The sequence below is a fragment of the Tachysurus fulvidraco genome, chromosome 1 (assembly GCF_022655615.1).
Source record: "Tachysurus fulvidraco isolate hzauxx_2018 chromosome 1, HZAU_PFXX_2.0, whole genome shotgun sequence".
NCBI classification, from domain to species: Eukaryota; Metazoa; Chordata; class Actinopteri; order Siluriformes; family Bagridae; genus Tachysurus; species Tachysurus fulvidraco.
The window spans coordinates 44,059,987-44,072,486 of NC_062518.1; the positions used below are offsets into that span (position 1 = coordinate 44,059,987).

General features: G+C 40.4%; 1 protein-coding gene across 1 annotated transcript in view; it reads left to right on the top strand.

Annotated features, from left to right (window-relative positions):
- The first annotated feature begins 2,444 nt into the window (after positions 1-2,444).
- LOC113662329 (NAD-dependent protein deacylase sirtuin-5, mitochondrial) overlaps positions 2,445-12,500 on the top strand; it is a 10,418-nt gene continuing 362 nt past the window's right edge. The window contains exons 1-9 of the mRNA XM_027177067.2: positions 2,445-2,599; positions 3,884-4,016; positions 4,719-4,852; positions 5,727-5,952; positions 6,063-6,150; positions 7,872-7,925; positions 10,470-10,593; positions 11,188-11,303; positions 12,291-12,500. The exon at positions 12,291-12,500 is cut by the window's right edge and continues 362 nt beyond it. Of these exons, the coding sequence (XP_027032868.1) occupies positions 3,911-4,016; positions 4,719-4,852; positions 5,727-5,952; positions 6,063-6,150; positions 7,872-7,925; positions 10,470-10,593; positions 11,188-11,303; positions 12,291-12,363 (921 nt within the window). The 5' untranslated portion in view covers positions 2,445-2,599; positions 3,884-3,910 and the 3' untranslated portion in view covers positions 12,364-12,500. The remainder of the gene's footprint in view (positions 2,600-3,883; positions 4,017-4,718; positions 4,853-5,726; positions 5,953-6,062; positions 6,151-7,871; positions 7,926-10,469; positions 10,594-11,187; positions 11,304-12,290) is intronic.

The following is a 12,500-nucleotide window of genomic DNA, read 5'->3' on the forward strand; positions in this document are numbered from 1 at the left end:
TCTCTCTCTCTCTCTCTCTCTCTCTCTCTCTCTCTCACACACACACACACACACACACACACACACACACACACACACACACACAGAGTAATTCATAGTTTGGGGACCACAGCAGTAGCTTACAATGTAAATGAAAAGCTTTCAAATTTACATATTCATGAAATAAATGAAGCTTTCACAGCTTTGACTATTTTTTGTTATTATTCACCACAGAAAGTCAACGTATCTTCTTCTACGTGACTTTAGAGTGGAAGTGTAATAATGCAAGATATTTATTGGCTGTAATCAGTGGTCCGGGCAGGTCAGGACACACAGTGCTTTGGAGAGCTGAGCACATTTTACAGAGCGACCTCATAATGGAAATGTCTCAACAGGTTAATGCGTCTAGCGCACGGTGTCGAGGGCCAACGGGGAGGCAAGATAACTGCATTAAATCAGCGTCGGAGTGCGAGGCGGCGAATGCTGTGAGGAGTCTGAAGAGCCAAATCTATTAGTAGAAAGCCAGATGTAATAAAGAGCCAGAAGTCATGTGATCTGAGGTCCATAGTGGATGAATTTTTCATTTAAATCATTCTATGACGTTCTTGTTTCTAATCTATAGTAACAATGCACACTGAGAATCAGCTGATATTGTGTATAACAGCAAAATTGCGAGTTCTGGAAACAATATCGATCGAGTGATATATCAGATACAAGAATACAAGTCCCGTTGGAACACCGCTTGACCAATCAGATTAGCGGACTATCTGGCGTATAAAGCGTGACATGTACGCTGGTACGGTGGAGTTTATTTAACGTTTAAAGGTGGGGTATACGTTGTTTGAGAAATGCAGTCGGGCAGGCAAACAAAACAAATGTGTAGCCAATGAGCAGAAAGGGGCGTGTGCTGTCAATATGCGGTAGAGAGAGTGTTCAGTGCGCATGTGTGACATTAGCCGAAAGCGATTAAAACATTAACATGGCGGATAAAAGTGAAAAAAGGCTTACGATAAGGCAAGAAGCAGGACAAGAACCGTGTTAATATAGGATCAGCTTTCCAGCACTGGAAAGAACTGAAGGAGCGGGAAGGCCTGCGATGAGACGCCTAGGTTCCTTTTTTCCTTCTCGATAGGTGAGTAACGTTGGTTTTGCTTTGTTACACAGAACTAATATATGCCTTTGTCCTTTACATCATTATGCTTGTGTGTCATTTTTGCTTGTTTGTTTATCTGCAATCGTATTGTTCTTCCCTTCAGCTAAAGACACAATTCTTTCCATTAGTTGCCTGGGTTACATATGTATGTGTGGACGGAGCTATCAATACAGGGGTGGGACCCATTTGGGTTAGGGGCGTGTTTGTTTTGGTGATTTTATATGTCAACATTGGCTTGTAAACAACGTACACCCCAGCTTTAACGTTTAAGGGAAGAGTTTCTCCTTTCGATGTTTTGTAACAGTTTGGAGGGAAAGACTTTATAGCTGCTATAATCTGCAAGAGAACAGGAACTAACTGAGTCTGTGTCACATTATTAACTATTTCTAAAAGGCTGTTTCATAAGGCTGTTGTTGGTTGTTTTGCTATAACAGCACAGTATTTTTTACGTTTCATTTCTCATGTATTTATGAAAATAAAAAGATCGTTGTTTGACGTAATGCAATAAATCATTAAATGGTAGGAATTTCATGTCTATCCATTGTATAACTCACCAAACGGTTCTTTTATTATTATGTCGCTTTGTAGAAGCCAACATTCTGTTTTCCTATTTAAGCGTAGACAAAAATTTATCAAGAGTAACTCCTCCTAGGGCTTTGAGTCACATGCACCAATTTCGGATATCCTAGACTGAAGTTTGTTGCTGTTACTTTACTAAGCGATCGAAATTCGGAGGTTTATAACTCGGAAAGCTTTCGAAGGATCTACACAAAACTCGGCCAGCTCCTTTAGGATGATAATCTGAACAAAGTTTTTAAATTTTTGCACCGACTGGCCTTTCTTTCGGTTGTGCCGCAGCCCCGTCCACAAAATATGCTAAATCAGAAAATTTTTACAACATTGACATGTGACATATCAGAACACTCAGAACAATGAGGGGAACTCCCTTACGGGTATTCTAATGACGTCACGTCATGTCACGTTGAAAACAAAAAAACATTAGCACAACATGGACATGTGGCATATCAAAACACTCAGCCCAAGGAGCGGAATTGCGTCACAGGTTTTCGGATGACGTCACATGCTCGTCTCCACTTGCCTCCAAATGTTTTGGCACCCTAGCGCTCCACTAGATTTCACAAGTTTTATGTCCACTTGCCTCCAAAAAGCACCGGCCTTTGCGAGTACATGCCTCGTCAAAGCCAACATCAAAGACTTTATAAATCTAGTTTTAGTCTAATTTCTTATTTCTTATCATGCTGTAAATCACGTTGAATTCATTTGTATATATTTGCATAAATCCACACGGAACCAATAGCATCGCATTGAAACAAACAGTACCGTTTGCTGTAGCTCCGCCCCCTCGCCAGCAGACGGCAGTAACGAGCTTCCGGGTTTGTTTTGAAACTCGTGGAAGGAAAAGAAGAGGCGAGTTTACGATTGTTTACAAACTTTAACTACATAAAGGTGGGTGAAGGTTCATTTAAAACGCATTTTGTGTTCATTACGGTGCCATCGTTAGGCTGTTTAATGTTTTAAAACCGTTGTTTTCTCCAGAAACAGACAAGTGCATGAAGGAAAACACTCATTTTCACTATAATTCACTAAAAATCTCTCTGGAAATCCGTTTAAACTATTTTTGTCAGCATTTTTCATGTATTAGTGTCATGTAAAATGCTTTTCTTATCCTTTCCAAGGCTTCCATAAATCGCACTGCAAAACAACTCTCTCTAAAACCTGCAGAAATGCACGTAGATCCGGGCTTCGTCCCAAATCGCCCCCTACAGGCCATGTAGTGCACTTCATAGGGGACCGAACTAACCCCTGTGTCCCACCTTATATAAACTTTTTAATCTCACACTGTTTCCATCCACACAGTAATACAGAGACGTGGTGTTTTCCCTGGTCTAACACTAGCACAGCTGAGTCACACTTGATCCCTATGCAGTGCACTTTTGTGCCATTTGGGATTCAGCCTTAGCACTAAAGTAGTGGTGATGTGACTGAAAGTATCAAGATCCTCATTGTTCTTTCTTTAACAATATCTAAAAGAAGACAAGACCCAAGATACAGTGATTTATTTGTAGGGTTTAAAGACCTACATGTTGTCTCAGTGTACTCTTTTTGTATAAACACACAACGTGTATTATTTATATAGATAGATAGATAGAGAGTGAGAGAGAGAGAGAGAGAGAGAGAGAGAGTAGAATAGAAGCCTTTATTATTGCCACATATACATTACAGCACAGTGGAATTCTTTACTTCACATACCCCAACTGAGGAGGTTGGGGTCAGAGTGTAGGGGCAGCTATGATACAGCGCCCCTGGAGCAGGGAGGGTTGAGGCCCATGCTCAAGGGCCCAGCAGTGGCAGCTTGGCTGTGCTGGGCCTTGAACCCCGATCCGCCAATGAACAACCCAGTGCTTTACCCGCTTGAGCCACCACTGCCCCAACAAGAGATCTTTATGGTAATAAAACTAAAAAAGTGCACAAAGGGAACATGATCGATGATGTCATAGACGAGCAAACATAAATCCGAGTATTTAACTGTGTATATTAAGTGGTTTTGAGTGAGAAGATTTAACGTATAACGTAACTGATAACAGGAACTAACTCCTTTTTTTTATGTATTTAACCCTAAATTGCTGAGGAGGTTAAAATGTTGTAAGAGGAAAATAATCCACTTTTGAGTTGTAAACAGTATTTTTGCTTCAAGTGTCCTGTCACAGCTCTAACTATCCTGATTTGCAGGTGTGTCTGAGGAAGAGCGACCCCAAGATGCTTATCCGGCAGCTGACGCGGAGCCTCCTGCTCCGTCAGATGGATTGTGGGAATCGGATCACAGTCCTGAGGACACTGAGCGTCGAACCCCAGCCAAAGTCAGGTCCGGATCTTGCACCACGGATAACACAGATACAGAGATGTTCCTGCTTTATTAAGAAACTAGGAACTAGGAGTGTTGTCACACAGTGTTGAAAAATTCAAGCAGGTCTAGTCTGGAAGGGAAGGGTGCGGAGCTAATGTTGGGACTGGGAAAGTGTAAACAAGCCTGAAGTGAAACAATGACTTTGTTTACTTGCGCTGCTTAGTTTACTTAAATCCGGGGTCCAGGAACTCTCATACCCTCTGATTTGGCTCCACCCACAAACTGTCTATATGTTTTAAGGTTGTAGGATGTAGACAAATGTTGTGCGTTCACATTGTTTGATACTTTAAATGTTTTAGAGATGCTTATGTCTAAATGCAGGATGTGTGTGTGCATGTGTGTGTTTGTATGTGTATATATGTGTGTGTGTTTGTATGTGTATATGTGTGTGTGTGTGTGTGTGTGTATGTGTGTGTGTGTGTGTGTGTGTTTGTATGTGTGTGTGTGTGTGTGTGTGTGCGCGTGCGTGTGTGCGCGTGCTTGTGTGTGTGTGTATGTGTGTGTGTGTTTGTGTGTGTATGTGGATTAAGCACGATCCTCAGTCAGTCCAAATCCCACATAAGACTTCTTATCCACGCTCATGTGCTCCCCCTAGAGTAGAACACAAGTACTACAAATGAAGAAAGCCTCTTCTCCAAGTTTAACATTCACACATTACAGATATCGCCGAGTTCCGTGAGGTTTTCTCCAAGGCCAAGCACATCGCCATCATCACCGGGGCCGGCGTGAGCGCCGAGAGCGGACTGCCCACCTTCAGAGCGGCCAGCGGACACTGGAGGAAGTGGAAGACGCAGGTGAGCACGCAGGCATCGTAACGACCAAGATCAATTATTATCCGTTTAGAGTTACAGTGAGGGAAATTATTATTTGTTCACTTGAAGTTTACCCCCTTACAAAGAAATTGATGGGGTAGATTTTTTTTGCTAGGTTTATTTTAACAGAGAAAGACAGAATATCAACAAAAGACAACTGAAGTCAGCCAGAAGACAATGACCCATAACTTACAGCCAACGCAACATTTGAGTAAATAAGGAGCACATTAAGATCCTGGAGTTAACCGTCACTTACATGGAGCATCCACTGTACTAAGCAAACTGTTACTATAGTAACAGTAACGTATCAGAATGAGCGTCTCAAACGCAAGCCTGAAAATGAACCGACCAATCAGAATGGAGAATTGAATAAACTACAGCACACATCAGGTCAACGATGTGAATTAAAATGCCTATTAAAGGGAAAATGACATGGAATTAGTGCAGAAAGAAAGCAATTAAATGGCAGTTAAATGACAGCCAGGTCATTTGCTGTAAATATTGGCACCCTATATTTGGCTCATTAGTTTAATTTAAAGAGAAAGGAGTTATGAAGGATTCTAATATCCAGTATGTTTATTATTCCTTTGGTTTATTAATGGAAAATGGTTTATAATATTAATCAGTGCATTAAATATTGTTACTTCATTTTTTTAGAGCATTAAAGTCAAGCTTAAAACACAAATCTGTTACCTACAAAAGCGGATAATTTTTTTTTAATTATTATTTAAATATTATCGGTAGACCTGAGGTCTATTAGTATTAGTAGTAATTAATTTATTATAATTATTAGTATTCCAGTTTCAGGCATCGCCTCCACAGCTCTTTCCCCTCACAGCTGCACTCTGTTTTGTAGGATCTGGCAACCCCACAGGCGTTTTCCCGTAACTCTTCGCGAGTGTGGGAGTTTTATCATTACTGGAGGGAGTTAGCGCTGAAGGCTAAACCCAGTGGCGCGCACGTGGCCATCGCAGAGTGTGAGGCCCGTCTCAGAAAGCAGGGCCGCACCGTGGTGGTCATCACACAGAACACGGATGAGATGCACCGCCGAGCAGGCAGTAAACACATCCTAGAGGTCCATGGTGAGCATCAGCACTGCTGGTGTAATAAATACACTAAAGACTAGGCGCTTGTTCAGGAGGTGCTGATTAACTGTGTGTGTGTGTGTGTGTGTGTGTGTGTGTGTGTACAGGAAGTCTTTTCAGGACCCGGTGTCTGAGCTGTGGAGACGTTGACGTGGATCATCACAGCCCCATCTGTGCTGCCCTGGAGGGTAAAGGGTAAAGAAACAATTCTCTCGTTTCTTATCCTCTTAAACTCATGTGTTTAGTGTAGATCAAGTGTGTAGAAAATTTGCATCAGTATTATTTCTAACGGGCTGCCGATCAAACATGCATCAAAACCTGCAGTTTCGAGCTGTAGCTGTGAGAAACAAGACATCTGTGACTTTTGTTTAAAGCTATGTTCAAAGAAACCAGAAACCCAAAAGAAAACCGACGTAGAACGCTAGTTGCTCTATGCATGTTGTTGATGGTTGTTACTACAGCAACCGGTCGTACTTTAAGCTTCATAGTGAGTTCGGTTTCGCCGATTCGATGTGGGCGTGTCCAAATCAACGACGTGACAAATCCATCCAAAAGAATAGTTTTTTTTAAGCCACAAAGAACACTGAGTGGAAGGCTAGTTGCGCTACCCACATCGTTTATAAGCGTTACTATGGCAACCAGTCATACTTTAAGCTTCAGCGACTGGGGACTTGAATATGGAGCGATTTGCAATTTAGTGATTGCAAAAAAAAAATTGCCAAATTATATTCGCCAATGCGTTGTAAAAACCGTGACATCATTCAAACGCAAACCATTTGCATTTCCGTTTACACGAAAGCACAATGTATGCCAAATGTCTAAATGGAAAAGCAAAGTCAATTTGCAACTCAATTTCCTGTCTTTCGAGTTACGTCCCTGCCATATTTGAATCTCAATAGCAATTCCCCATTTGCTATTTCACTTTGTCACCTCTGGTGTCGCGTTCTATGTCAAAAGTCAAATACAATCTCAAATCCTTTTGCATCTGCTTTCCAATGTCTGCACGTAAACCTGTCAGTCTTTGTTTGGGAGGTGGGATTATATTATGGGGCGTGTTTGTATCTGGAGTCACAGTCGACGGCCGTGTCGAGCGCCTCGCAGCCAGCGACTCTGTTTTTCTTTACGATGGATGTGATGGTGAAGCTGTTGAGGATGTTATGATCCAGTTCCCTCTCTACTGATTACCTCGTACTGAAAAACCATCTGAATTTATACAGGTTAAGTGAGTTTGGGACCCGCTGCTACGAAACTGTGTTCATTCTAATGTTACTGCAGGAAGTATTGTTTGAACATTCAGTATGTACACCGGTCGGTCGGTGCTGTTTCTGTTACTGTTTATTGTCTTTTGTGTATTGCATTTTTTTGTACTTTTTGTATTGTCTTGTAACTTTATGTCTGCACTGTCTTTTGTCCTGCACTGTCTTGTTTGTCTTGTCCTGCACTGTTTGCACCAGGTTGCACAGTTGCACTTTATGTGGCTAAGACTACTTACATGTCCTTAGCCCTGTCTTTGTTTTATGTAGCACCTTGATCCTGGAGAAACGTTGTCTCATGTCACTGTGTACTGTAACAGCTATATATGGTTGAAATGACCATAAAAGCTTCTTGACTTGACTTGACTTATTAGCCCTAGTAAAGTCAGTTTCTCTGCTCTTTTCTAATCCTCAGAATATTTTCTACAATGATTTGCTTCCTAACGTCTCACCACGATTCAGTTCATTTAAAACACACATTTTCTCTATTTTGCGACTCTTTTGACATTTTTTGACTAAATATGACTCAGCGAATCGTTTGCACGTGCGTTCAGAAGGCAAACGAAGTGCGTCTCTATCAGTGTGTTGATTCATTTGTAAATCATTTAGACAAGGGGTGAGAGTGACCGTGTGTGAGCTCCATGTGTTTACTTCCTGTTACAGGGATCCGGATCCAAACTGTACTGAAGCCGATATTCCAGTGGAAAATTTACCCAGGTACGAAATTAGCTTTCTATTACAACAACAAGAGTTAATAATAATAATAATAATAATAATAATAATAATAATAATAATAATAATAAATGGTCACTGTTTATTGTTTTTGCTTTTGATTTATGTATTTATTGCTGCTTTTTTAAAAAATCCAACTTGCATTAAAAGTAAAAAGGCAAAGCTTAATAAAAAATAAAAGAACATATAATATAATAAGTAAAAAAGCAATTTATAAAATTATTACATAGAGAAAATGTTTTACATCATTTTTACTTTAATATTTGTATTCATTTCTTTTGTTTTTTAATTTATTTTTTGCCAAAAAAAAAATTATTTTATTAATTAATAAATAAATAAATAAATAAATAAATAAATAAATAAATGCATTTTTCCAATTGTAAGAAAATTCAGAACATGATTATTATTATTATTATTATTATTTTTTTTAAACAGCCAATGTAGAATGTGTTTTCTCTTCAACTGCACTGTACTGTATACTAACCTGTGTTGTACAGAAATGACATAGAAACTCAATGCGATGTGAAATTCATCACAGTGTTGAATTATTGCCATTCATTTTTACACATACCTTCATCATAAAAATCATCAGCAGTTACATTTTTTTGCTGATGAAGGTTTTTATGGTGAAACAGGAAGGTACTCTCAGACAGCGCAAAGAAACGTATTAAATATTTCTTATTTTGACATTTTTCCTCATTAAATATTAAAATATTCTGATCATTTGTTTCACATCCAGTGTGGAAAAACAAATCAGAAGTTCAGGTTTAGATTAAAATGATTCGAAAAGCTTAGAAATAGACTTGTATACGATGTTATACAGCGCATATACAGTAAATATTTTAAAAAAAAAGGTCATATGTAAAAATTAAAAATGTAAAGAATTTGCTGATTCTCTATTTTTTTTTGCAGTGAATTGGAAAATCCCCATGTAGCAAGTGGGTTCAGTGGGTTTAAGAACAGTGGAGTGATGGGATTAAAGTAGCATGAATGCTGATAGGTTTTGATTAAAGTGTTTTAAATCCGTATGAAATAAACACAGCGCTGTAATACACCAAAGCTCCACTAGATGGCGGCAGGAAAATACACTGAGTTGTTCACGGAAAACACACATAGGAGCACATTTTCTGGCTGTTTGAATTAGCCTGTCAGGAAAACTCCACTTTTGTTAATACTACGGTGTTTAGCTAAAGCATGTCAATGTCTAACAAATAAAGAAGTTAAACCACTCAATATTCTCACCGTGAGCCTTTATAAACACTGTATACAAGAGATACAGCTAGGTGATATTAGGGAAAGCATGTTAGTGCTAAATGTTCAAACTGTTAGCATTTAGGAAACGATACAGTTGCTACATCTGGCTAATTGGTACCATGTGGTAGCCTAGTGGAGGACCACCAATCAGAAGGTTGTGAGTTCGATTCTCTTGTCCACCAGGCTGCCACTACCGGTTTGTTTTGTTGTGTGTGTGTGTGTGTGTGCATGTTCATATGTGTGTATGTTTGTGTGTTGCACGAGTGTCTGTTATAATGTAGTGTAGTATATGTGCACACGAGTGTGTGTGTGTTTCTATTGTACAAGTATGTACAAATATGCACAAGTGTCTGTTTGTAGTGTAGTATATGTGCTTGTGGTGTGTGTGTGTGTGTGTGTGTTCATTCTGTTATAGATTTCCCACATAGTAAAGACATCTCTGTCTCTCTCTCTCTCTCTCTCTCTCTCTCTCTCTCTCTCTCTCTCTCTCTCTCTCTGACACACATACACACATTTATAGTTTCCTTTATTTATTTATTTATTTGTTTGTTTGTTTGTTTATTTCACATTTTTTCTCTAAACTTATATTAAACCTACATAATAAATCTGACGTCCTTAATTTCAGATTCTGATGAGATGTTGGTCATCAGATTAGTGTGTTGAATCAGGTGTTAAATGAAGCAAAATGCTAATTTCTCTCTCTCTCACTCTCTCTCTCTTTGACACACACACACACACACACACACACACACACAGACACACACACACTACAGGCTGGCGTGGTGTAAAGATACAAAACACACCTGTTGCTCATTAGTTAATAGCGTAATTTTATCAGCATGTGTTCAGACCTGGAGTCTTTCCGTCTCTCCTTCTTCATAGATAAACATTAAAACACTCGCAGGCCCCTGAGCAAGGCCCTTAACCCTCAATTGCTCAGTTGTATAAAAAAAGTGTCTGTTAAATGCTGTAAATGTAATTGTTTATCGTTGCTAACTTTAGTTAAAGTTATGAGGCGTGAGTAAAAATTGGAAAACAAAAACAACAAAAAAATATTTCTACGTTCAACTAGGACTCCTTCTTTGTCGAGTTATCCAGCAAGTTTAGTCTCAAATCCGAGATGAAAGCGACGGTGAAACAGAGCCGAAACAGTTTAGCCGTGACAACGTTTCTCAGTTTTAAAGGCGAAGCGTGTGAAGCGTTTCACGGCTAAAAGGTGCTAATGCGCAGGAAGCAGGTGTTGTTGATTTTCTGAGGTGTTTCTCCGTGCTGCAGGTGTGATGAGCGAGGCTGCGACGGTCTCCTGAGGCCCGATGTCATCTGGTTCGGGGAGACGTTGGACTCACACGTTCTCACCAAGGTGGAGAAAGAGCTGGACGCCTGCGACCTCTGCCTGCTGGTGAGATCACAGCGCCCTTTAAACCCCAGTGCGTCCGAGATCGCTAATTATCAACGACAGCCAGAGGTCCGAGTTTAATAAACCCGCTACTCAAACGCTGACAAGTGAAATTAAATCATGTTTCAGCAGCGTAACACGGAATCAAGCACGATTGCTCCTCACGAGCCTGAAGCCCTACTCGTGCGGGATTAGTTTAACACGGGTTTAACGACGATGTGTCTCAGGGAATTATCCGTCACGTCGGTTGTTTTTTTGTTTTAAGTACTGAAAAACATTTCTGCATACCTCCCATCTGAAATTATTGGCACCCTTGGTATGTTTTGTGGTGTGTTTAGTGAAATACGCACAGAATAAATCAAATTTATTAACCGAACATTTAACTGAAGAAAGTAAAAGAGTGTCACAATTATTGGCACCCCCGCCTTCAGTTCTTTGATAATTTTCTGGTGCCGATAATTCTGCTTCATGACTTGCATCCAAATTAATATACTTTTCAGGGAGTGTTTGCTCTTTCACGAAATAACTGGAAACCCATAAACCAGTTAAACTGAAAATAGAGACATGACACTTTTGTTTTTCTGGTGTTCCTCTCAGGTCGGTACTGCGTCCGTCGTCTTCCCGGCGGCCATGTTTGCCCCTCAGGTGGCATCCCGGGGCGTTCCAGTAGCAGAGTTTAACATTCGGCCTCGATCCAGCATGTCTCAGTTCACGTGAGTCGTGAGTTGTTTATTAAAACACAAGATGCTGATCTTTCTGAATGACTTAAATCTTAAACACCCGTCTGTGCATATTTATGGCTAAATTACCTCCAGTTTTCAGCTGTTTGCGTGCGTCCGTAGATCAAAAGCTTTCTACTAAGAAATCTAACGTCTAACTAATGATGATGAACTAGCGTGACATTACTTTATGACTCAGCCTTAATTACTTCAGATGAAAGATTTGCCGTTTTCCTGCTCCAAGTGTTTGTCCATCTAAAAAGCAGCTCAGATTTATCTTCCACGCTAAAATCCAGCGTGAGATTATCAACAGAGGGAAAAACGGAGTTGGTTTAGATCAGCCTCACAGACACAACATTCATCAGGTCAAAAGGGTTGAAATAAGTTAGACAGGGTCCACTTTAGAGGGGTAGCGTGGTATGTATAGTATAGTGTTGTTCGTTACCTCTTGGAGCATCGAGGTTTGGGGAAAAGTAACAGATTCTCTGGACAGATTTGGACAGGAATTTTTCAGAGAAACAAGCAGAGGTCACTCTGAAGGAGCTGGAAGGGTTCACAGCTTATAGCCATCTCACAGCTGGGATTTCTAGCCAAACTTATCCAAAGGAAAAGGCTCTCTGGTCTCATGAGGCCAAAATTGAAGACACAAAAAGCTACACAATACGTAATAATGTGATCTTCACACTGAAGCATGTTGGTGGTGGTGGTGGTGGTGGTGGTGGTGGTGGCAGCATCAAGCCTTCATCATAAACAAACCTCCATCAGCTCGGTGCTTAAGGGGTTAGACTACAGATCTGAAACCTCTGGTCCATCAAGCTGCCACTGCCCTTAACCATCACTTGCTCAGGTGTATAAAATAAGAGAGAGGAAATGTAGGACACTCTGGTTAATGGCTTCTGGGAAATTAATGAAAGTGCTAATGTACTCTAAAGTGAATCCAGGAGCAGCGTCGACGTTACTGACGATTACGCGGGATTTCAGTTTTTATTTCCAGGGCCCGTGTGCTGAGACGATCCCCATCGCTCTCGCACCTCACGAGTCGGAGCCGATGTGAGACGACCTCCGACCTGCGCGATGTCCACTGCCCGAGACTGTAGAGAGCCGTTTCAGGATACAGGAACTTTCTCTGGTTGAATCAGTTGGATTTGTCTGTTTAATAAAACAGATCATTACACGTATTCATTTAAACGC